The sequence below is a fragment of the Anabrus simplex genome, chromosome 1 (assembly GCF_040414725.1).
Source record: "Anabrus simplex isolate iqAnaSimp1 chromosome 1, ASM4041472v1, whole genome shotgun sequence".
Taxonomy (NCBI): Eukaryota; Metazoa; Arthropoda; class Insecta; order Orthoptera; family Tettigoniidae; genus Anabrus; species Anabrus simplex.
This window is the reverse complement of record NC_090265.1, coordinates 1,630,193,779-1,630,220,040: the sequence shown is the minus strand read 5'-3', so window position 1 is coordinate 1,630,220,040 and position 26,262 is coordinate 1,630,193,779. Positions and strand designations below refer to the sequence as shown.

Sequence of the window (26,262 nt, the reverse complement as noted above, 5' to 3'; positions counted from 1 at the left end):
TCCTTTCTTACACATTTATTTTTAACTAGCTGACCTGACAAATGTTGTTCTGTCAAAAATAAATTACAATGGAAGGAACTCGAATTCAGTCTGTACTGCACGCAAAAATCAGAATAATGCAAATGATTACGTTATCAACATCGAATGAGTTAATTTTCTACTGCTACCAAAAGTTAATAACAAACTACTGGAAAAATGTATTTTCATTACCTGCAATATGAATATCTTGATTGTGAATAAGGAAATGCTGAAATAGGTCACAGCATATCACTACCTAGAAATTACCCTGATAGACTAACATAGATGTGAACTGTTCAGCAGGTCTATATTTTTTGGATATTTGTAAGGAAATATATGGAATCTGTTCTTGTTCGTGAAACTAATGAGTACAATGGATCTGGTGGTGGAATCAATGGCACTAATTTCATTTTGCCATTTGCGCAACACAATCCAGCGGCTTCATTTTTGTATTTCATTGCCTTACAATATTGGCACACTGAGTTCATAGATACAATAGCAACGCACTGGTAGGCACTGTACTCAATCGAAACATCGTAACTGAAAGCAGCTCGATTCAAAGTTGCAAGATTATTAGCTGAACGACGCGCTGCACGGGTTTGTAATATCCCAATCCTTTCAGTTTCATTTCACTCTTCACGTTGTTGTGCAGTTCGATTAAACTGAAAATTAGCTTGGCTTGTAGTATGTGGAGTTCTTCGACCAAAGTTGCTCCGCCCGCGTCTAATAGGCGGCATGAGTCTTGAAATGAGTATACTGTACATGGAAGCACACACAAAATAAACCACTCAACCGAAGAAATAGATGAACTTGTTTGTTGAGAATCAAATATTTAAAAACAATCAGGATAGACAAAGGTCTCCAACTATAACAAAACACAACACTGCATGCGACTATCTGGAGAGCGTATGTTTGGGAGATCCGTACCAGCAGTCGAGCCAGCCAGTGGATAATATAGTGGATCTTTACCATTCCTTACTACCTTTAAAGGTACAAACCTATTTTTACATTCCTCAACAATTGTTTTATATATATTAAATTGGCACTGTTGGCGACGGGGGCCGGGCTCGCTACTGCGGGCACCGCTGACGTTGGCCCGGCTGGCGACGGGCTGCGCTAACGTTAGCCTTGCTCGCAGACGGATTTCAGTTGTACTATAAGGTAGGGGAAATTGGGCAGAGTTAAAAGGTCACTTCTAGAAAGCTTTCTTGCATAATTTAAAGAGTATTAATACCCCGCGTAGGTATATAAGGACATCAGACTCTCCTCAGCTTCATTATGTCTGCATTAACACCACCTTTGAGCTGGTTCATTCAAAGTGCCGAGTTGGCGGAGCTGCCGATTGACTGATGTGAAAATGGGAAACTACGGAAAACCATCTTCACGGCTGCTGACAGTGGGGTTCAAACCCACTATCTCCCGGATGCGAGCTCACAGCTGCGCGCTCCTAACCGCATGGCCAACTCGCCCGTTAATAAGTTAATTAATATAGGCTACTACTATACTACTTATTTGTGTGATTTTTTAAATTCCTACAACACCCTAACAGGATGAAAATTGCTGGTTATTACTGCAAACAGAATAACGCACAAGAATTAAACAATTCTTAACTGCAGTTAATAACTCGTTACGGGGAAATAAACAACTTTATTCACCTCTTTGCTGCAAACGTCACAGGAGCAACTCCTGTAACCACTTTTTAATTAAAGACGAGTTGTAACCTGACACTTTCAGCATAATTCATACACTGAACAAACGGAAACACCAAAATATTCTCACAGAATGAAATGCAGTTCTTTTCCCCAGAAGTCAACGGATACTGTGTCATCTTCTGCCTTGTGACAAACTAACGGGAGTGTTCACTGCAGGAGGTTCTTAAGGCATTTCGGAGAGAGTGGTTTATAGCTTCCCGATTTTAAAATTTTCATAAAGACTGAACATAAGCCAGCAAATATTTTATTTTCTCGAAATATACTGAAAGGCATTTTTAACCGATTTAGGGATAAAAATAAGAATTATATAGGTTTTAACGTCAATTCAGACATTTTTAAGCACAATAGGAGTACAGTTTCTAACTTAATAAATACATGAAACGTGTATATACAACTTCATTTTTAGTCATTTCTTCAAGAACAAAATACGTCTTTCCCTAAAATCTGAGGGCTGGTGATTACATCCCTCCACAGAGTTGGCGCCATGAAGCGAGACATGTCACATCCCCGAATCCACATATATGGGAAAAGCAGTAAGAGGAGAAGAAGAAGAATATTTTTTGTTTTATATATTTTATTTTAAATTTTTCATCAAATAATATATAAACATAAATTTCTTCATTTTCACAAAAAACAGGAAATTTATAACTAATCAGTAACTAACAAACAATTTAACCACCTAAAACAAAAAATCAAGGACAACTTACATAAAGGCAATACTACTGTACAGTAATTGTGGGTAAAACTGAAGACAGCATTTTTTCAGAGATGATAAATTCAATATTGCCAAGAAAGACCGCACTAATACCATCCAAAAGAATCTCAAATAAATACTCAAAAATCCTCAGTTCTTGTTAAATGAACAGCAGACACTGCAATTGATTAACATGAACCCCAAAATACCAACTGCAAGAGCACTCCTTAAAATACACAATATAAACAGGGCCAATGACTTTCGATGTGACGCCTCTTTAAACAACAAGCATCATCCTCATCATCAAAATAAACATACCGGACTTGTGTCTAGGAGCAGCCATAATCGGCTTTAATAGACTTCTGCAGTGTTTTGGGGGTCCACTTCATGAAATAGCGAATTAGTTATGTGAATTAACTCCTTTATTGCACATTGCAGTGAACTTTTTATGCTTGCACAATGGACAATTTCGTATGTAGTGAGTGTAATAAATTTTTCAATTATAGGAAAACTTTAAATCATCACGTAAGAACAAAGCACACTAACAAAAATCCTAAATTTTCGTGCGATTTGTGTAGTTTTACCTCTCACACAAAATACAATTTAGAACGACATAAAAATTCACAACATAGACTGCGAAGTGTGAACAACCTCAAGTAAAATGTCCGCTTTGTGTAGAAGAATGTGCTACATAATCCGATATGGTGGCACATTTTATTAATTTTCATGAGATTCGTATCGCAAAGGAAAGTTTAAAATTTGCGAATGAAGAGGATTTCCTTAAGTGGAAACGTGAAAAAGAAAATTAGCAAGTGTGTGAATTTGTTGTATGTCGCTCCAAGTACGAATGTAAAGATGGTTCCTCTAAAATGAAATACAGGTGCCACAGGGATGGGACCTTTAACTCAAGGGGTAATCATGAGCGTCACCAGAAAGTACTTGGAAGCAACAAGATAAGTGGTCATTGTCCAGCAAATATTGATGTTACTTTTCAGTCTGGAGAAGTGCATGTTTCATTTTGTGCAACTCATGTAGGCCACCAAGAAGAGTTAGGTCGCATGAGATTATCGCTGTCGGAAAGAAATGACTTAGCGAGGAAGATTGCGATGAAAATTCCTTTCGATAGAATCCTTGATGAGGATAGAGATTCTATTGGTGAAACTGACATTGAACGCATTCATTTTCTGACCAGAAGAGATCTATTTAACATTGAGCAAGAGTACAATTTAAAATCTGAAGCTGTGCGGCATGAGAATGATTGTACGAGTGTCGAAGCATGGATTCGTGAAATGGACGAACGTGGAGGAATAGTACGCTTTTACAAGGGTCAAGACATGTCTTCTATGCTGTACCCTCAATTAAAACCAGAGGACTTCGTTCTAATTATAATGAATGAGGCGCAGCAAGAAATGTTACTACGATACGGCGACAAGTTCACTTGTATTGACAGCACACATGGTTTAAATAAGTACGAATTTGAACTAACTACCCTCCTAGTCGTAGATGGCAAGTTCCAAGGATTTCCATGCGCGTTCATGCTATCAAATAGGACGGATGCATTTGTGATGGAAGTGTTTTACAGAGTTATTAAAGAGGCTCTGCAAGTGACACTACAGCCAAAAGTGTTCATGTCAGACATGGCAGAAACATTTTACAGTGCCTGGCTATGCGTAATGATGCCTGCCAAATTCCGCCTGTTCTGTTCGTGGCATGTTGACCGTGCTTGGAGGAAAAACCTTTCTAAAGTTAAAGGCCGAGAGAAACAGGTGGAGGTGTACAAGGAGCTCAGAGTATTGTTGGAGGAAAGAGACGAGGCTGCTTTTTCGAGAATGCTCTATCAAGAAATAAATAAATTAAAAAGTGAGATTTTGGTATTTATTTTGAGGCCAATTATGAACACTCTGCAAGTAGCTGGGCTTATTGTAAACGTCTCAATGCCGGCCTCAACACTAACATGCATCTAGAGCGCATGCATGGAGTAATTAAACACATATACATGGAGGGTAAGAAGCCTAAGAGACTGGACATCGCAATCCATATCCTCATGCGATTTGTGAGAGATAAACTTTATGACCGCCTTATTTACATGAATAAAGGCAAACACAAATAAACTCTCACAAATAAGACTAAGGCATGCCAATTCATTATCGTTACAACCAGGAGAAATTATTTGCGGTGAGGATGTATGGACCGTTCCATCCACGAAGAAAAGTGAACTGTACGAGGTCAGAAGAACGGGTGAAATGAATTGCGGCTGTGACCTGAAGTGTACAGAGTGCAATACCTGCATTCATTCGTACGTTTGTACATGCCACGACTCTTCCATTAAATTTAATATGTGCAAACATATACACCTAGCGGCTAAATATATTGGTGGTGCTAATGAACACTATTTAGAATCAGATACAAATTTAGTCATTCAGGAAGCACCTTCAAACGAAGAAAAGGACATTATTCTGAAGGAATTGCATAATCCCATGAAAAGAAGGCTAAGTGAGGACATAGAAGAGCACAAGGCCAAGCTTCGAGAAAAATTTGAAAGCATTCTCGCAACAATAAAATCACCAAAACATGTAGATATAATTGAGAAACAGCTCCAACCAATAATCCCAACTATACATGCCCATAGCACAAAAGCGATGATCAGCACACCACCTTCTACTTCAAGGGGGATAAAGTGTGAAACACAGTGACGATTATTTTCCACAAAAAAAGTCCCATAAGAAAACTTCTTCTTCCTTGTCAAGGCCTACTGGCCTACAGGCAATTGCTGCAAATTTGTTACTCCACTAAGAAAAATGTGTTATAGGCCCTACTTCAGTACAATTGTTGGCTGCACCTGAGCAGTACTGGTGGAGATGTTCCATTTTTTCTTCTTCTTCTACTTCTCTCTCCCTCTTGTGTGGACTCCCTCTTTTTCTTGATCCCAAAGCGCCCTTCATGCTGCTGCTGGGAAGATTCTGTGTTGGCACAGAATTGGGTTTTAGCCTAAAAAAAGTTTATTGAAACAAAGTTAATATTCATATTAATTATACACATTGCTTTTTGAATAAGTCCATGCTATAGTACTATGAAATGCAAAACTGGTAGGCTATAATAATACAGCATATAAATTACAAGAATATGATGAACTGTTATGAAATACCAATCAATTTCATAGTAGTTGTGTAACAGCCCAAGATGTATTATTATTATATTATTATTTCTTGTGGTCCATGGTGTGGGTTACTGCAGTCACCGCCTAGTTCGAGAACCACAGGCAACGGCTGAGTTGCCTATAACATGGTCCTCAGACTCGAGATACCCTAACATATTCCAAGTCATGGCCTGCTTTGTGCTCAGGTGGCTAGGACCCGTCAGGGGAGAGGTCGTCACTAGGACTATAAGTAAGGTAGCATCCTGCTTCACAGAATCGACCTACCTTGGAACATTTCAAGTAAGCCTCGGACCTATGGAAGTAACGGAGTCCAGGATACAGGCATACAATAGAGAAAGAATGGGTGGCATACAGTGATGCAGCAGTAAAAGCAGGAAGGAAATGCCTAGGAACAACCCTCTCTAAAGGTAGTGAAAAGCAAAATATTGTCGGAATGACAGAGTGAAGGCAGTTTTCAGCGTTCAGTTACCACGGGCCAAGTCCTCAGTGTATCTGTGCTCCATGCGGTGGAGCTTGTCATAGGTATCGCACACTTATCTGTCCTCAGAGAAAATAATTGCTGACATGTTTCTGCTGCAACTAATATTTACTCCCCGTTGTGAGTAGTGAAATGTTGTTTGGTGCCTTTATTATATAATAATAATAATAAATTGCAAGATACTGTGCTGTAATTTGCAAAATATTCATGTTCAAATTATGCTCATGTTTTTCTAGTGTAACTTAAAGGATTTATGAACTGTAATTTAATCTTATGACCATTGACTGCAATAAAATACTAAGTTATTATTATTATTATTATTATTTAACTCACAGAGGCTTGCAGACTGAACGCTGAAGGGCTTAACTGCCTGTAGCTATGTATGTATGTAATATTCATTTTCTCTATTTCAAGCAATAAAGGGAAGTTAAGTTTAATACACAAGAACTATTTAACTTCATAAAGCATAAAATTACAGGCCAGTCAGTTTGACATGCATTGCATGTACGCTTTGGGAAAGCATTCTTTCTGATTATATTAGACATGTTTGCAAAATTAATAACTGGTTTCATAGAAGGCAGTTTGAGTATAGGAAATGTTATTCTACTGAAGCTCAACTTGTAGGATTCCAACAAGATATAGCAGATATCCTGGATTCAGGAGGTCAAATGGACCTTATTGCGATTGACCTATGTAAAGCATTTGATAGGGTAGATCATGGGAGACTACTGGAAAAAATGAGTGCAATTGGACTAGAAAAAAAGAGTGACTGAATGGGTGGCTTTTGTTACAAGCCCAAGTCAAGGCTTGGAGTGGAGGCCTCGCCCACACATGCTAGAGAGGCATCCTTGGTTCCTCCACCTGGGTTCAGGTGAAGAGGGGCTGGTGACTGAGGTGAAGGCTCACTGCGGGGCGCTGGAACCAACACATCACTTTGCTCTACGTAGCCTGGCCCGAACTCAGTCATGATAATGCCAAGTGGAGACCACGTGAGTAGGCCTACTGAAGGGGGAACAAACCTGGCTAGGTTCGGGCCAGGAGCGGACCGCTGGATGGACGACTGAGGGGCGTGGTCTCTGCTACGGAGAGCCTAAGTTGTGGGAGGACAATGTATGGCTGTATGGCTCACCACGGATGGTAAGAACGACGCTCAGGACCCTAGAAGGGCCAAAAAACCTATGATTGATTGAAATATGTTTGCTTAAAAAGAGCCAATTTCAAAAATTTCGATATCAAGGGAAGCCATGGAAGCTCCAATAGAGCATATCCAGGAGCAAGCCCAAGATGAAGAAATGGAGACAGAAGTCCCAATTGGACAGGCTGTCGCTGACTCAAAACAAGAAATGGCAACAGAAGCTCCAGTAGAGCAGACTGCTACTACAAGCGAAGCAGAACGTCCATAGAAACAGAACTGAAGATTTCTGCCTCAAAAATCAACAGATTTCATATCGACAGACCACCTCGCAACAGTGCATATTACAAGGAAAGGAAGGGAGCGAGGAAGGAGGCCAAAATAGCGACTGGAACTTGGACGGAGAAGAAGCCAAGGAACAGGGATCGGCGAGAGGCTATCCCTCCGACAATGCCCAAAAGGCTGAGGCCATCAAGTTCGGCTACAAAACCGCCCGCCAAAAACCAGAAAGAAGAGACGGTCATGTCCTTTTCGGAAAGACTAACTTCAATCAAGGTAGCAATAATACCTTAAACCTCTCCAGATGGGAAACTGAAGGAGGATGACGTGAAGGAACTTACATTTGCTCTGATAGCGCAAATGAAACCGCTGTCAGATGGATGCCTTTCAGGCTTCTTCGAATCTCCGAGGCTGGAAAGTGGAGCAGTGGTACTGATCTGTGTAAATCCAGAAACTAAAAGCTGGCTGGAACAGACAGTGGCCAATTGCTACCCTTGGAAAGGGGAGAATTTGGAGGTAGCAGAAGTCAAGAAGGTGCTGAATACTACAAAGGTCATCGCCAAGTTTCCTCCTCCATAAGACAAGATGAAGGTTGATGATGTGCCTTTCAGGATACATGAGCATGACACCAAATTTCCGACGAAAGAGTGGAGAGTGCTGAATGCAACAACTACTGGCCCTTAATGAAAGAGCTTTTGAAGAGCTCAAGAAGAGAGGCCTTAAGGCCAAGCTTGGACTTGGGCAGATCAACTTTCAAGTAATCAAGGGAAAAACAAAACCTAGCGTTGGCAAGGATGGTACTGAATGTTCTACAGGCCAACCTACAACATAAAAAGTCAGCTGTTGCCAATTTCGTCAGGAAGTTCAAGTCCGAGGCTATCGATGTGGCTTTTATACACAAGCAACGGGTAGTTAAGGCAGAATAGCAAGACTCACGGAATCTGGAGGTAAGTTAATGTACGATACTACATCGAATATGCCTAGAACATGTTTACTTGTGAGCAGAAGACTACAATGCCTTCTGATGCAGGAACATTGTTCCAAGGAGTTATTTGCAGCCAAGATAAAAGATAAAACTTGGAAATTGGGAAGCTCCCAGAGATATAACCATAGGCTCTGCATACCTCCCATATGACTCAACTAATCTGTCCCCACCAGAAGAAGTTGAGAACCTAATTTGCAACGCAAAGAGGAAAGGCGAACACTAAGTCCTTCGAGCAGATGCAAATTCACATCACACGGCATGGGGCAGCAATGCAAGAGGTGAGTCTTTACTAGAGTTTATTATTGGAACTCTTGACGACACTAAAACCAAGAAACAAGCCTACGTTTATAAATAAAAATCGTCGGGAGGTAATAGACATTACACTCAGCACTACGCATATTGCAAACTTTATTAAAGACTGGAAGGTACTGGAGAAACCATGATTGGCAGACCACCAGCACATCCAATTTGCAATAGATGCGAGACTATGTGGGATTGACATGTACAGAGTAAAAAAAGAACTAACTGGGATAGATACAGAGAAGTTCTAGGGAAGGCTGTACAAGAAATTCAAACTAATGTGAGAGGACAGAAAGAATTGGATGGGCACTGAAAGTATTAGAAGAGGCCATAATAGACTCATTCCATGACAACTGTCCTCTCAAAGAAAAGAAACACACCAAAAAGTAAGGTGGTGGAACAACAAACTAGCCAAAATGAAAAAAGAGGTTAGGATGTTGTATAGAATATCATCTAGAAATGGTATGTGGGACGTATATCATAGGAAACTCACTGAGTATAACCTAGAGATATGGAAAGTAAAAAGAAAATCTTGGAGACCGTTCTGTGAGAAAGTGGAAGCACACAATGAAACAGCAAGGCTCCAGAAGATTCTGAAATCAACCCATATAAATCACATGTCTTGAAGAACATCTGAAAATGAACTATAGGAATAAGAACATTTTCATTTTAACGGACAGCCAAGCGGCCATTAAGGCACTAGAGGCAGTCCGGATAATATCCAGAATTGTCTGGTATTGCCACTCATTTCTTCTGAAGCTCTCAAAGTACAACATTGTCAAAATAACATGAGTACCAGGCATAAATGTATAGAAGGAAATGAAAAGGCAGATAAACTGGCCAGGAAAGTGGCAGAAACACATTTTGTAGGCCCGGAACCTGTATGCGGGATTTCCTATGGACAAGCCCGACACTACATAGGAAAATGGGTACAAAAGAGACAAATGGAGAACTGGAAAATTACTCCAGGATGCAGGCTTGCAAAGGAACTGAAAAAGGATTAAACAAGAAGCATACTAAAGAGTTGTTGAAACTCAACAGAGGAAATATAAGATGGGTAGTAGACCTGTTGACAGGATACTGCCATCTGAAAAAAAAAAAAAAAAAACAACCTACATAGAATTGGAGTAATAAGAGACAACATATGTAGGAAATACAATGAAGCAGAGGAATCAGCTGAACACATACTTTTCGAATGTGAGGCGTTGGGTAGAATCAGACTCTCTACTCTAGGACTACCAGGTGAAGTGAGAGGACAAATCCAAGAAGACCCAATAAGAACAACCTGCTGCTTTGTGAAGGGAGCAGGTATATCTAGGTGGGAATGAAGGAAAAACATGGTAGCAAAAAAGATCTTAGAGGTCGACACTAATTAGGAACTAATATTTAGAGGCCCCATGAAGAAAACAAGAATGGATGGCTATATTTCTAGAAAATAGAACTCAGAGAATTAGAGTAGGCAAAGCTTTTTCTGACCCTGTAAAAATCAAGAGGGGAATTCCTCAGGGCAGTATTATTGGACCTTTATATTTTCTTATATATATAAATGATATGTGTAAAGAAGTGGAATCAAAGATAAGGCTGTTTGCTGATGATGTTATTCTGTACAGAGTAATCAATAAGTTACAAGATTGTGAGCAACTGCAAAATGACCTCGATAATGTTGTAAGATGGACAGTAGGCAATGGTACGATGATAAACGGGGTTAAAAGTCAGGCTGTCAGTTTCACAAATAGGAAAAGTCCTCTCAGCTTTAATTACTGCGTTGATAGGGTGAAAGATCCTTTTGGGGATCATTGTAAGTATCTAGGTGTTAATATAAGGAAAGATCTTCATTGAGATAAACACATAAATATGATTGTAACTAAAGGGTACAGATCTCTGCACATGGTTATGAGGGTATTTAGCGGTTGTAGTAAGGATGTAAAGGAGAGGGCATATAAGTCTCTGGTAAGACCTAAACTAGAGTATGGATCCAGCGTATAACTTGATTCTCAAGAACCGGAAAAAATCCAAAGAAAAGCAGCTCGATTTGTTCTGGGTGATTTCCAACAAAAGAGTAGCGTTACAAAAATAATGCAAAGTTTGGGCTGGGAAAATTTCAGAGAAAGGAGACGAGCTGCTCGACTAAGTGGTATGTTACAAGTGATAAAAATCATGTTGGGTCCATACTGAATCTCAGTTATGTTCCGAGCTGTCAGTGGAGAGACCACGAACCTGCTACGCAGGCGTAGCAGGAGGAGAGGTGATACTCCCACGTGGCGCGTCCCAGGTGGCGGATAGGGGGGTCCTAACCGGCTTGCCGGCGGACTTGAGGGAAATAAAATACCTCTCGCGGACCAAACACACACCCCCTGTGGGTGGGGGAGGCTGACGAATAATACACCCACGGTATCCCCTGCCTGTCGTGCGAGGCGACTAAAAGGGGCGACCAAGGGATGAATGAATTAGAACCATGAAACTACTCTTGATTCGTACCATCATGCGGGGAACACCATGGGTTGCATGTACTTGCGAGTAGTATCACTAACATGGTACGAAATATGTTTGTGATTCGTTGCAGTAAAAAGCCTGGTCTGGTGGATTCCAGTACCCGTGCGTTGTACCCATGTGGGCAACACCACGGGTCTGGGCGTAGCCTGTGAGTTGTACCACTATATGAGCGACACCGTGGGTCTGCGTTGCCTGTGATTAGTACTCACTATGTGCGGAACACCCCGGGGCCCTTGGGACCGGCACCCGTGACTAGTACCCTAGGTGAGGAAACTCATCGGTTTGCGTTGGCAGTAAGTGGCGCCATTGTGTGCGAAACACCATAGGTCTGCGTTACTTGTACGAAGTACAGTACTTGTGAGTAGTACCATCTTTTGTGGAACACCGTGAGTCTTCGCTACTTCTGATTAATACCCCAACATGACACATACCATGGTTCTATTTTACTCGCGACATGTACCATTCTGTGGGGCCTTAGACGTGGATTTTGCACCCCCTTTAGACACCAAGCATCATTGTGCTTTATAAGTGGTTCCTTGGTTGGTAATAATTTTTTTTTCGTTCTCTATTGAATCCGATCCACTGGTTTTTGTATTTGTTTGTTTGTTTTGTGTTTTGTTGGGTTCCTGTCCATCCATTCATTCTTCATGACATTTTTTTTTTTTTTTTTGGTCAGTGGATGCCTTTTTAATTTTTGTTCTTTCATTTCGTACCATTAGGGGCCGATGACCTTCGATGTTAGGCCCCTTAAAACAACAAGCATCATCATCATCATCATCATCATCAGTGGAGAGATGGCATGGCATGACATTAGTAGACGAATAAGTTTGACTGGTGTCTTTAAAAGTAGGAAAGATCACAATATGAAGATAAAGCTGGAATTCAAGAGGTCAAATTGGGGCAAATATTCATTTATAGGAAGGGGAGTTAGTGACTGGAATAACTTACCAAGGGAGATGTTCAAGAAATTTCCAATTTCTTTGCAATCATTTAAGAAAAGGCTAGGAAAAAAAAACCAATAGGGAATGTTCCACCTGGCCGACTGCCCTAAATGCAGATTAAGAGACTGAGTGATTGATTCATGACTTACCCCTGACTAAAGTGCCGAGGATTCCTAAAATCTGTGGATTGGAAGTGATCTCAACATATATTGTATGTATGTAGGTAGGTCCCTTCCATTGATCACACCTAAAACATAAAAAAAGCCAAATTAAAGTCAAACCTATGAGTACAATCTCTGCACCGCCACTAATATTTCACAATATTGGAATTTACTTACACTGGTTTGCCTCGAGGAAAGCAGAAGAAAGAGTTTATTCTACTGACGGAGGGCCTATAACACATTTTTCTTACTGGAGTAACAAATTTGCAGCAATTGCCTGCTGTTCACTCTCGGTAGGCCTTGACAAGGACGAAGAAGTTTTCTTATGGGGCTTTTTTGTGGAAAATAATCGTCGCTGTGTTTCAAACTTTATCCCCTTTGAAGTTGAAGGTGCTGTGCTGATCATTGCTTTTGTGCTATGGGCTTGTATAGTTGGGATTATTGGTTGGAGCTGTTTCTCAATTATATCTACATGTTCTCGTGATTCTATTGTTGCGAGAATACTTTCAAACTTTTTTCGGAGCTTGGCCTTGCACTCTTCTATGTCCTCACTTAGCCTTCTTTTCATGGGATTACGCAGTTCCTTCAGGATAATGTCCTTTTCTTCATTTGAAGGTGCTTCCTGAATGACTAAATTTGTATCTGATTCTAAAATGTGTTCATTAGCACCACCAATATATTTAGCCACTAGGTGTATATGTTTGCACATATTAAATTTAATTGAAGAGTCGTGGCATGTACAAACGTACGAATGAATGCAGGTATTGCACTCTGTACACTTCAGGTCACAGCCGCAATTCATTTCACCCGTTCTTCTGACCTCGTACAGTTCACTTTTCTTCGTGGATGGAACAGTCCATACATCCTCACCGCAAATAATTTCTCCTGGTTGTAACGATAATGAATTGGCATGCCTTAGTCTTATTTGTGAGAGTTTATTTGTAAGTTTGCCTTTATTCATGTAAATAAGGCGGTCATAAAGTTTATCTCTCACAAATCGCATGAGGATATGGATTGCGATGTCCAGTCTCTTAGGCTTCTTACCCTCCATGTATATGTGTTTAATTACTCCATGCATGCGCTCTAGATGCATGTTAGTGTTAAGGCCGGCATTGAGACGTTTACAATAAGCCCAGCTACTTGCAGAGTGTTCATAATTGGCCTCGAAATAAATACCAAAATCTCTTGTGTCAGGGTCACTTTTTAATTTATTTATTTCTTGATAGAGCATTCTCGAAAAAGCAGCCTCGTCTCTTTCCTCCAACAATACTCTGAGCTCCTTGTACACCTCCACCTGTTTCTCTCGGCCTTTAACTTTAGAAAGGTTTTTCCTCCAAGCACGGTCAACATGCCACGAACAGAACAGGCGGAATTTGGCAGGCATCATTACGCATAGCCAGGCACTGTAAAATGTTTCTGCCATGTCTGACATGAACACTTTTGGCTGTAGTGTCACTTGCAGAGCCTCTTTAATAACTCTGTAAAACACTTCCATCACAAATGCATCCGTCCTATTTGATAGCATGAACACACACGGAAATCCTTGGAACTTGTCATCTACGACTAGGAGGGTAGTTAGTTCAAATCCGTACTTATTTAAACCATGTGTGCTGTCAATACAAATGAACTTGTCGCCGTATCGTAGTAACATTTCTTGCTGCGCCTCATTCATTATAATTAGAACGAAGTCCTCTGGTTTTAATTGAGGGTACAGCATAGAAGACATGTCTTGACCCTTGTAAAAGCGTACTATTCCTCCACGTTCGTCCATTTCACGAATCCATGCTTCGACACTCGTACAATCATTCTCATGCCGCACAGCTTCAGATTTTAAATTGTACTCTTGCTCAATGTTAAATAGATCTTTTCTGGTCAGAAAATGAATGCGTTCAATGTCAGTTTCACCAATAGAATCTCTAACCTCATCAAGGATTCTATCGAAAGGAATTTTCATCGCAATCTTCCTCGCTAAGTCATTTCTTTCCGACAGCGATAACCTCATGCGACCTAACTCTTCTTGGTGGCCTACATGTGTTGCACAAAATGAAACATGCACTTCTCCAGACTGAAAAGTAACATCAATATTTGCTGGACAATGACCACTTATCTTGTTGCTTCCAAGTACTTTCTGGTGACGCTCATGATTACCCCTTGAGTTAAAGGTCCCATCCCTGTGACACCTGTATTTCATTTTAGAAGAACCATCTTTACATTCGTACTTGGAGCGACATACAACAAATTCACACACTTGCTCACTTTCTTTTTCACGTTTCCACTTAAGGAAATCCTCTTCATTCGCAAATTTTAAACTTTCCTTTGCGATACGAATCTCATGAAAATTAATAAAATGTGCCACCATTTTGGATTTTGTAGCACATTCTTCTACACAAAGCGGACATTTTACTTGAGGTTGTTCACACTTCGCAGTCTTATGTTGTGAATTTTTATGTCGTTCTAAATTGTATTTTGTGTGAGAGGTAAAACTACACAAATCACACGAAAATTTAGGGTTTTTGTTAGTGTGCTTTGTTCTTACGTGATGATTTAAATTTTTCCTGTAATTGAAAAATTGATTACACTCGCTACATACGAAATTGTCCATTGTGCAAGCACAAAAAGTTCACTACAATGCGCAATAAACCACTTAATGCACGTAACTAATTCACTGTTTCATGAAGTGGACCTCCAAATACTGCAGAAGTCTATTAACACAGTCTGAACACAGCAGCACGATTTAAAAGAAACTGAACACAGCAGCACGATTTAAAAGAAATACTGGCTTCGCGAAAAGCTGCAACCAACAACAAACAAAACAGAGCTTCTTCTTCTCCTTGCCCCACACGTGGCGCGCAATAGCTAGGTAGGCGGTACTAAACGCCGAGGTTTCTCGAGCAGTCACGAGCAAAGCCGATGATGGCTGCTCGTTCGACATTCCCTAGACTCAAGTTTCACTCTTGGCTTGGCAGCCATTGAGAATGGAGCTCCCATTGGATGTTTCCACCAAGTGCGAAGTGCGCGCAGTTATTCGGTTTTTTAACACAAAAGGTACTGAACCTATTGAAATCCATCGCCAATTGACTTAAGTGTATGGTGAGTCATACACTGATGTCAAAAATGTTCGTAAGTGGTGTAGAGAATTTGCAGCCGGTCGGACCAAAATTCACGACGAATAAAGGAGCGGGAGACCATCAATTTCCGTCGAGACAGTCGTGAAGGTTAAGCAAATCATGCATGAAGATCGGCGGATCACCCCGGATGATCTTTGCACTTTGGTTCCTGAGGTTTCCGGAAGCGCCGCTCACAACTTCCTGAACAGCATGGCGGCGAGCTGGTGTGACATGGGCATACAGAAACTGTCAAAGCGTCTACAAAAGTTAATCTACCGAAATGGTGATTATGTAGAAAAATAGCTAAATGTTCAAGCTGTAAAAGATATAAACCATTGTAGAAATAAACAGGTCTATGTATTTATAACAAAATAGGAGACCTTATTTCTGGCATTACCTTCGTAGTATCTCCTCTTTTCGCTAGGGACACCCGATTCTGTCCTCTTCATCGGCTACCATAGATACTACTAATTTATTTGTCTTTGAATCCTTTCTGGTTTTTTTTAAAATCTTTTACATGCCTGGCCTTTGCTTTATGACATTGTGTCTTTATTTTACATTTCTCATTCCATTCACTTGTGTTTGTTCTTGCCTTAAACTGTCTCTTGGTGTAGTAGATGGTACACAGACTGTTTGCTTAGTCACATACTGTTGTGTGATTATTAGGAACATGTGCCTTGTGGAGATGGAATTTATTTTCCTTATGTCGTGAATGCTATTTGAACCCAGTCCATAAGCCCTTTTCTTTACATTATTGCCTCTTTGATAATTCTGGGTAATGGTCCTTGAATCTGTTCCTAGGAGCAAGGTTAATGTACTTCGAAGTTATGTGTAATAGTGTGTTGAATACTGTTACACTGGTGTGTTGGACAGTGATTGACAGTGTATGTATGGGTTGGAGCTGGTGGGTTCATTGTTTCTGGATATTTGTATTTATGTCGGAGTCTAGTAACACACACAATGTGTTGAAATACTGGCACAGTTATGTTCTGAATGTGGTCTCCGATTTACATTTTGTGAGTGAATCTGACAAACAGCCTGTATACCACCACTAACCATAAAGAGAGCTTTCCTCTATTCAAATTCCTGTTTTACTTAAGATTATACAGTATTTGTTACCTTTGCTTGTATTTTATCTGCAGGTTCCGTTTTGTCCTATTTCCTTACATTCGTTATCAGTAACTATGCTACTGAACGAGTTGGTCATGTGGGTAGGGGCACGCACCTGTGGGAGATAGTGGGTTTTTGAGCCCCAATGTTGGCAGCCTTGAAGATGGTTTTCTGTGGTTTCCCACTCTTAGCCCTCTCCTATCCCATTGTTGCCATTAAAAATATATATATATATTTTTATATTTGAGAGAAATTCCACCTTTTCAATACTTTAAAATGTGTATTTACCTATTATAATACAATTGGACTATAGTGGAACATGTTTCGTCCCTTCGTTTGGGGACATCTTCGTTTCGTCCCTTCTTTTGGAACATCTTCAGCTACTTAATGGATAAATATCATTCCAAAACACAAGAGACGTACATCACGTTAAAATCATGTAACACAGTTCGATGCTCAGTCCAACCACAAATACAGTATTTTGTAATGTTGATATAGTAGTTTTCATTAAAATCTTTGGAAGTAAAGTCGTGATAGTAAACAGTCAAAAGGGCCCATGATGAGCAATGAAATTAATACAATTTTATAGTTTACAATAGTTTACAAAGCTATATGGAACATGTTATTGTGGCTGATTTTTGTAAAATAGTCTGTAATAACATAACCGGTTTTTAGTACTGAAGATAGTCCTTACAAGCTATGGTTATAAAATTGGAACTATTTTAAATGAATACACCAGAATGTTCCTAGGAGTGATGCTGTAAAGTTACTAAGAGTAGAAAACCAGGGGGGCAGGGGGACTAATCTCAAAATGATTCTTTAGAGAATATTCTTGAAGTAAGATAGTGAAAGAACTCCTATTTTGCTGATAAAATACTGTATGTTAAGCAGATTGTTGATCTGTGTAGAAAACAGTTTCCCTGCTGGTCTCCCTCGGTGACAGGCTTGTGGACTATTCATGCAATGATTTTTTTTTTTAAAGCTTATGTTTTTCCCCCCTGGTTTTTTTAAACCATATGACTGTTCTCCATTTTGTAATAGGGCTCGTGCTGCACTCCCTTTCCTCAGTCGGGACTGATTCTTCTTATGTCATCATCTTTTTCCATTTCATATGATTTTTATTCTCTTTTCTATTCAAGAAAAGATAATTGTTACAATTGTTAGGGGCATAGGTGTTGATGTGTGAAGGCCCATTCATAATTAATTATTTCAACATTCTCTTGAGACAGTGTCTTTCCCTGTGATGAATCTGTAGTATTTCACTTATTAGTGATAGTAGTCTCCAGCGAGATGGCATATAAACGTCAAATAAAAGGCATGATTGTATGAAGTTGAATACTCAGCCAACCTTACTCCATTCTACTCTTGATTTGTGGACATATGAGTTAGTATCTTGTTCACTTGTTCTATATCTTTCCTTTGTTTTTGAGTTACCTGCCTTTTCCTATTCCTTATGTTTTTAATAAATCCTTGTTCTCTTTTCATTCTTTCTTTTATTTAGTAAAACGTGGTGTTTTTTTTTTTTTTTTTTTAGTGATAACTTCTCTGATTAGGTAATTAGTCCAACTCTGGACTGTTATTCTTTTTCGCTCTGGTCGAGTCCAACAAGAAGCATTTTCACTAATTTGTTTCCACTGCACTTAAATCTCTGCTACGTTTTTTTCTTCCTGTGTGATCTGGGTATTTCAGTTAAGGATTTTTTTTTATTCTGGGCTGTGAGCAGGTGGTACACAACACCAAATGCAAGCATGGGAGCACTGAACAGCAATAAAATCATCCAAGTCATTGTTTTTATGTGCTTTCATATATTCAGAAAAGTGGAATGCTCCATCATTTGGAACATTCCCTGCTTCAAGAAAACTGTCTTCAGTTCAAAGGTCAGTCAAAGAAAATCTGGAAGCAGTTGAAACAGTGCTATATAAGGAAAATGTAAAACAAGTCTCAATTAGAAATTGTGCAAGGAAAGTCAATACATTTAAACTAGTCCAATTGGAAGAAATGATCCAATTGCTAGGTACATTATACAAGGACCCTTCACTAATAGCATCTAACAATATCGCCAGCTTTTGTTGTAGCACCTTCCGTGTGTCTGAGCTTATTGGGTTGAATCTGGGATTGTATTGAAGAGACTGTTCCATTGTATTTGTTTATTATGAAATTAGTGACTTGTCATGCAACAGTCCGTCTGGTGGCCATGATCATTACTGTGTCAAGTCAATAGGGTATGACACCATGGTTAGCCGGTTCGAGTCCCATTGGTCGAAAAAGTTTTTCCCCATCAGAATTTTGGCCAGCGGGATAGGAGAGGTGGTGGTATACAATTTTTAATCACTAGACTGCGTGCCAGATGCCTGGATTTAGTTCCAAATCTCTCCACAGTGTTCATGTGGAGCGAGGACATATTATGCTATTGTTGGCAATTTATCCATTGGATGGGGATGTTAAACGTTGAGCACACCCATTGGTATTGCAAGTAGTCCACTTCATGACCGTATCGATGAGTATAATCAACCAGAATAATTAAAGAACCCCCTAATCGATACTTCATTTTTTGCGTTGGGCAAAATTAAATAAACATCATCACTCACAGAACATGTTTCGACCACTTAGTGGTCATCAACAGCTGTATAAGGAAACTTAGATGAAAAAATATTGGACAATAAGCACAAGCGTTAATCTTTAGGTTATGGAAAAAATATTTGCTGTGTTGATTGTTTGACTGGTAAAAGTTCTTTGGTATCTTCTTAGTTAAAAATGGCGGTCATCTGGTTAGGGCAGCTTGCCTCACGTTATATATCATATCTTGGAAAGATGTTTAATCTGCGCTGCCTTGGGGATCTGTCTTTGTGCACAACCTAGTGTAGTAGCGATGTGACACGGTTTGATTGTTCGTGCAATCCATAGGAGAAAAGGGAAGTGGAGTTGTGTCGTCATCTAGTACGTCACGTGAGGGAGGAGGGAGACTTAGCTGTGCTTCTGCGATGTTGTGCTTGATTATTTCACTTGTTCGTCTTACTTGTCTTCTTTCAATCCATTCCATATATTTACTGATGTGCTCGTATAAGAGGATTTTTTGCTCATTCATTTCGTTAAGATTCCGTTCCCTGTTCTCTAATTTATCAAGGAGAATGTAGATGTTTTCTAGGTTGTTTATTAGTGTTCCTTTATTGATCTTACTTATGATTTGAAGATCCTGTTTGATATTAATGAATTTGTGGTTCGCTTCTTTCATATGAGCTCCCATAGCAGAGAATCTTCTGTACTTCTCTGCATTGACATGTTCCTGATATCTAATTATGAAAGGGATACTGAAGCAAAGCTCCTTCCTTTTTAACGACGATGAAATTCAAAAACTCATTAATATGAATCCAGGACTTCCTAAAGGAAGAGCTATGCCTAAATTACATAAAAAGGACGTACCTATGAGACCTGTAATTAATTTTCAGAAAAGTCCCACATACAAAATCTCCCTATTTATTCATAAGTTATTGACCCAAAACTACGTTTTTTATGCCAAAACCTCAGTAAAAAAACTCTAAGGAGTTTTGCAATGCTGTTAAAGATTTCAAATTAATTTCTTCTCACGTAACAAGTTCCTTCGACATTAAGGATATGTACACGAACATTCCTATAAAAGACACTATTAAGATTATAAAAATGAATTTATTGGATCACAAACATATCAGTAAACCCGAAATAGAAAACATTTTAACTATCCTGGATTACGTATTGAATCATAATTTTTCTTTTCTTTTAATAATATATCACCAGGACGGATTACCGATGGGAACACCGGCTTTTGGAATTTTACCTAACATATACCTCGATTATTTGAAACACACTCAGATAGTAGACCACATTGAAGGACTGGATCTATGGCTACAATATGTTGATAATACCTATGCCATAATAAATGGAGAACTCAATAACAGTCTAAATATTTTAAATGGTTTAGACCCTAACATAAAATTTACAGCTGAAGCAGAATAAGAATAAGATGGTATACTCAATTTTCTAGATATTCAAACAATTCGGAAAAATAACAATTTCCAGTTTAAAATTTACAGAAAACCTACTTTTTCACTGACCACAATAAAAAGCGATTCTTTACATCCCATTTAACAAAAGAACTCTGCTTACTATAGTTTCGTCAACAGGGTCTTTGAAATACCGCTAACAGAAACTGACAGGAAGAAGGAATTCTTTCATTCGTCAACAAGCCCTGCATAATGGTTTCAGTCTGAAATTCATCAACAAAATCATCTCTAAATACAAATATCAACAACAAATTAAACTTAAGCAGCAAACAGAAAAGACTAAGAGGTACGTCAAATTCACCTTTAATAACCCGAGGATTTATGAAATCACGAATTTGTTTAAGAAATACAACACCAAAGTAGCTTTTTCAACCAAAAACAATACGAAACATAGATTCTTTAATCACAATAGAGCCAATATACTTCAAGATGACGAATTCCAAGAATCTGGCATTTATAAGTTGACATGTACTCAGTGTAAAAAAAACATATGTGGGACAATCAGGAAGGAACTTCATAATTAGATAACAGGAACACATCAATGCAGAGAAGTACAGAAGATTTTCTTCTATGGGAGCTCATATGAAAGAAGCGAACCACAAATTCATTAATATCAAACAGGACCTTCAAATCGTAAGTAAGATCAATAAAGGAACGCTAATGAACAACCTAGAGAACACCTACATTCTTCTTGATAAATTAGAGAACGGGGAACGGAATCTTAATGAAATGAATGAGCAAAAAAACCTCTTATACGAGCACATCAGTAAATATAGGGAATGGATTGAAAGAAGACAAGTAAGACGAACAAGTGAAATAATCAAGCACGACGTTGCGGAAGCACAGCTAAGACTCCCTCCTCTCTCACGTGACATACTAGATGATGGCACAACTCCACTTCCCTTTTCTCCTATGGATTGCACGAACAATCAAACCATGTCACATCGCTACTACACTAGGTTGTGCACAAAGACAGATCCCCAAGGCAGCGCAGATTAAACATCTTTCCAAGATATGATATATAACGTGAGGCAAGCTGCCCTAACCAGATGACCGCCATTTTTAACTAAGAAGATACCAAAGAACTTTTACCAGTCAAACAATCAACACAGCAAATATTTTTTCCATAACCTAAAGATTAACGCTTGTGCTTATTGTCCAATATTTTTTCATCTAAGTTTCCTTATACAGCTGATGATGACCACTAAGTGATCGAAACATGTTCTGTGAGTGATAATGTTTATTTAATTTTGCCCAACGCGAAAAATAAAGTATCAGTTAGGTGGTTCTTTAATTATTCTTGTTGATCACACCCATTGGTGCTATTCAACAGCAGCAGGCTGTGGTACTGTGCTTCACCCTTTCTCTTTCTACTGTTAAATATCATATCATTAATTTCTCTGTCGAGGTTGACGTCAGGAAGGGCATTCATTCGTTAAAAACTTGCTATGAAGGTTCATCTCACTTCATACCCAACCTCATAGAGAAATGGGACAAGAGTCAGACATCCATAGTGACGTCGTGCAATTATTTGTTTCAGACAACACAGACAAGAATAAAACTATGCTTTTTCTTTTGTAAACGAAACATTTACTACTACCTGTTTCAAACTTAATAACTACTAGCTGTAGTACCTGGCTATGCCCAGGTAATTCCTTTGAATGTTCAATTTTAAGATTTGCATTAACTATTTGAAATGAATTTGTGTAGATTTCTTTATTGTGACGTTGTTTGATGTTTTGCAAATTCATTTGTAGATTTAGAGTTATTCTTCTTTGTTTCATTTAAGTTTCAGTTTGAGATCATGTACTTTTGCTTTAAACTTTTTCGTTGAGACAGCTGAGATTGTCTGGGAAGTAACTGACTCTTTCAACTTAACCTATTCAATATTAAAAATCGAGATAATTATTAAATCATCACATATCTTTATTTATTCACATTTGTGGGACCGGTTTTGGCAATAAGGTATGTCATCATCAGCGTAGGAAAGTATAACAAAGACATTAAAAAGCTACATTAATATGGTTCTCCAGTAATCGGGAGATAGTGGGTTCGAGCCTCACTGTCGGCAGCCCTGAAGATGGTTTTCCGTGGTTTCCCATTTTCACACCAGGCAAATGCCGGGGCTGTACCTTAATTAAGGCCATGGCCGCTTCCTTCCAGTTCCTAGGCCTTTCCTATCCCATCGTCGCCATAAGACCTATCTGTGTCGGTGCGACGTAAAGCAAATAGCTAAAAAAAAAACAAAAAAAACAAACATGGGTTCTTAAAAATGATATATACAAATAATAATAATAATAATAATAATAATAATAATAATAAAATGTTCGTATGCGAACTAAAACATTTGCATTTGTTACAAGATATTTTGTAAGAGAATTTGCATAGAGAAGTGTACACCAAATATTTAAACAGTTTAAAAATACCAAAACTAGAATGATTTTTAACTATGTAGTAACAATATAGGTCGTTAATTGCTTTACAGTCATTATAATATATACAGGATATGGTTTGTGTTATTGACAGCTCGATTCATTTTTAAAATGTATTATAATCATTGTAGAAAGGTCGATGGGCTAATTACAACAACCAGTTTTTATGTACAAGAAGTTCCTCATAAAATATTCGCTAATTAATTGTTCAGAGCATTCAACTTGGACTTGATAAGTTATAAAGTTTAAATACAATATATCTTATATTGATAAGAGAGAGAGAGAGAGAGAGAGAGAGAGAGTGTGTGTCAGGTTGTTATATGAATAAACATTCAATGAGTAAAATAAGTAAGTCCATTGTATGCTTAGTTTTCATGTACATAAATATATAACACATTGATGAATGTAAGTTAATATAAGGAACAGACGAGGTTCTTGAAGGAAGTGGTATTTCAAGTGTATCTTATAAAGTTCTGGAAACGGAACCTAAAAGAAGAAATTAAGACTTGTGTTAGCATGATAGAAGAAGCAAAAGACAGGGAGGAAATTTTGTAAATAGAAACTAACCTAGAGCGCCAAGTTGAAGGTAGAGAAGTTAGGGAGGAACTGACAAGCTTAGTGACAGGCACCAGACCGCCAGAGAAGGCGGGGTATACTAGGTAGGAGGAGGGGAAGTCGCGGTAGAAAATCCGACCAATACTAGACTGCCTGAAAACAAGTTTTCTGTATTGTTACTCACCTGATGAATTATTGACAATTATCAAAGCAGTATGCCCATTTTGGGGTCGTATATTTTTTCGTGTGTACATGAGAGGAAAGCCACACAAGTATGGAATCAAGATTTTTCAACTGTGTGAAGTGAGAAGTGGTTGAGTGTTCAACATGGAAGTGTATTCTGGGGCCCATGTCACAGTGGAGGATTACAATTCATTCTTCAATGTTGTGGACAGACTGTGTGAACCAGTAAAAAATCGGGGACACAGTGTATATGGACAGATGGTTTTCAAGCTCCACCATTTATGATCATCCATGGAACTGTCAGAATAAACCAGTGGGCACTGTGATGCCAAATCAGAAAAAATGCCAAAGTTGGAGTTAATAATACCAATATAATGGTCCATTATTGGACATTATAAGTTTTCCAGCTAACTCATTCTTGGTTGCCTGTGTTTCGCCCTCGTGTGCTAAGTTGGGCTCATCAGTTGGTACTTAGCACACCTACCAAGACGCAAGGCTAGTGCATTCAGGACAAATATTTCATGTTCCCTATGGAAATCAACATCTATATCATCTGATGACCAGGCAGGCATCAATTATTGGAAGTGAGACATAGTCTCTCATAGTGCGTTGGCACTGCTGGTGGCTTTAAGTAGCCTATGCAGTGGCATCATCCAACTCCTACAAAACCTCCAAACCCGCCAAATCTCCTAGCCAGAGAGAAGGCGTGCTAAGTACCAACTGATGAGCCCAACTTAGCACACGAGGGTGAAACGCAGGCAACCAAGAATGAGTTAGCTGGAAAATTTATAATGTCCAATAATGGATCATTATATTGGTATTATAAATTTACTCATTCAGGACAAATATTTCATGTTCCCTATGGGAATCAACATCTATATCAAAGTTGGAGTTTGCAAAAAAAAAAAAAAAAAAAAAAAAGAGAGAGAGAAAGGGTGAAAAAATTTCGTTGCAGAAAGAACACTTAGCACTAACATGACGACTAGATATTCGAGACGTGTATATGCTGAGCACTACACATGATGATGATGACGTGAATGAGTACTTGAAGCAGGAGGAAGCCACGAGAAATCCAAACCATCAGCAGTAGTGGACTACAACAAATTCAGTATTGATGTTGATAAGTCTGTTCGATTGCTGGCGTATTATGCATTCACAAGGAAGTCGATCAAGTGGTGGAAACAATTACTCTTCCATCTGTTTGATTTTGCCATAGTGAATGCCTATATACTGTACTGTAAGGCTTGTTCACAAAATCTTCCCCTATCGAAATTTTGTGAACTTTTGGCAGATGATTTAGTAAGTAGTGTTCTGAAATTACTGAAGAATCAAGGGCATCGTCTGTGGGAAGACTAGTAGGTAGAGATCATTTTGCATACAGAATACCTGTATTAGGCGCGAAGAAGGAAGGACACGTGCAGCGTGCGTGCAAGGTTTACTAACAAGAAGTCCAAACACAACATCGGCCTTGCTGTGAAGAAAATGACAACCGTATATTGCCGTAAATGTGATGTAGGCCTTTGCATTGAAGAATGTTTTGAGTCTTACCATACCAAGGCTAGGTATTGGGAATAACAATGTGGTATTCTATTGTTCACTCTTCTGAGTGAATTAGAAATTTACCTGCGTGAACAAAAAATAACACAGTGTACCAATATTGTAGCCTGATTTTCTTTCCAATGCTGAAGGTAAGCATTTTTGAATCATTCAATCAGTCACTACTGATCTGCATTTAGGGCAGTCGTCCAGGTGGCAGATTCCCTATCTGTTGTTTTCCTAGCATTTTCTTAAATGATCGCAAAGAAATTGGAAAATTATTGTACATTTCCCTTGGTAAGTTATTCCAATCCCTAACTCGCCTTCCTATAAACAAATATTTGCCCCAATTTGTTCTCTTGAATTCCAACTTAATCTTCATATTGTGATCTTTCCTACTTTTAAAGACACCACTCAATCTTATTCGTCTACTGATGTCCTCCCACGCCATCTCTCCTCTGACAGCTCGGAACATACCATTTAATCGAGCAGCTCGTCTTCTTTCTCCCAAATCTTCCCAGCCCAAATTTTGCAACATTTTTGTAATGCTACTCTGTTGTCGGAAATCACCCAGAACAAATCGAGCTGCTTTTCTTTGGATTTTTTCCAGTTCTTGAATCAATCCTGGTGAGGGTCCCATACACTGGAACCATACTCTAGTTGGGGTCTTACCAGAGACTTATATGCACTCTCCTTAACATCCTTACTACAACCCCTAAATACCCTCATAATCATGTGCAGAGATCTGTACCCTTTATTAACAATCATATTTATGTGATTACCCCAATGAAGGTCTTTTCTTATATTAACACCTAAGTACTTACAATGATCCCCAAAAGGAACTTTCACCCCATCAACGCAGTAATTGAAACTGAGAGGACTTTTCCTATTTGTGAAATTCACAACCTGACTTTTAACCCCGTTTATCATCATACCATTGCCCACCGTCCTT

The 26,262-nt window shown here is 38.9% G+C and overlaps 2 protein-coding genes across 2 annotated transcripts in view; one reads left to right on the top strand and one right to left on the bottom strand.

Annotated features, from left to right (window-relative positions):
• The window catches only part of LOC136858612 (TP53-binding protein 1), a 770,373-nt gene that overhangs the window by 325,554 nt on the left and 418,557 nt on the right, over nucleotides 1-26,262 (top strand). The gene's annotated exons all lie outside the window — the stretch shown is intronic.
• LOC137502349 (uncharacterized) lies at nucleotides 4,739-13,873 on the bottom strand. The gene is made up of 3 exons (XM_068229358.1): nucleotides 12,528-13,873; nucleotides 12,339-12,436; nucleotides 4,739-5,412 (listed from the first exon to the last, which is right to left on the bottom strand). The coding sequence occupies exon 1, from the start codon at nucleotides 13,843-13,845 to the stop codon at nucleotides 12,598-12,600; it is 1,248 nt and encodes a 415-aa protein (XP_068085459.1). The 5' UTR covers nucleotides 13,846-13,873; the 3' UTR covers nucleotides 4,739-5,412; nucleotides 12,339-12,436; nucleotides 12,528-12,597.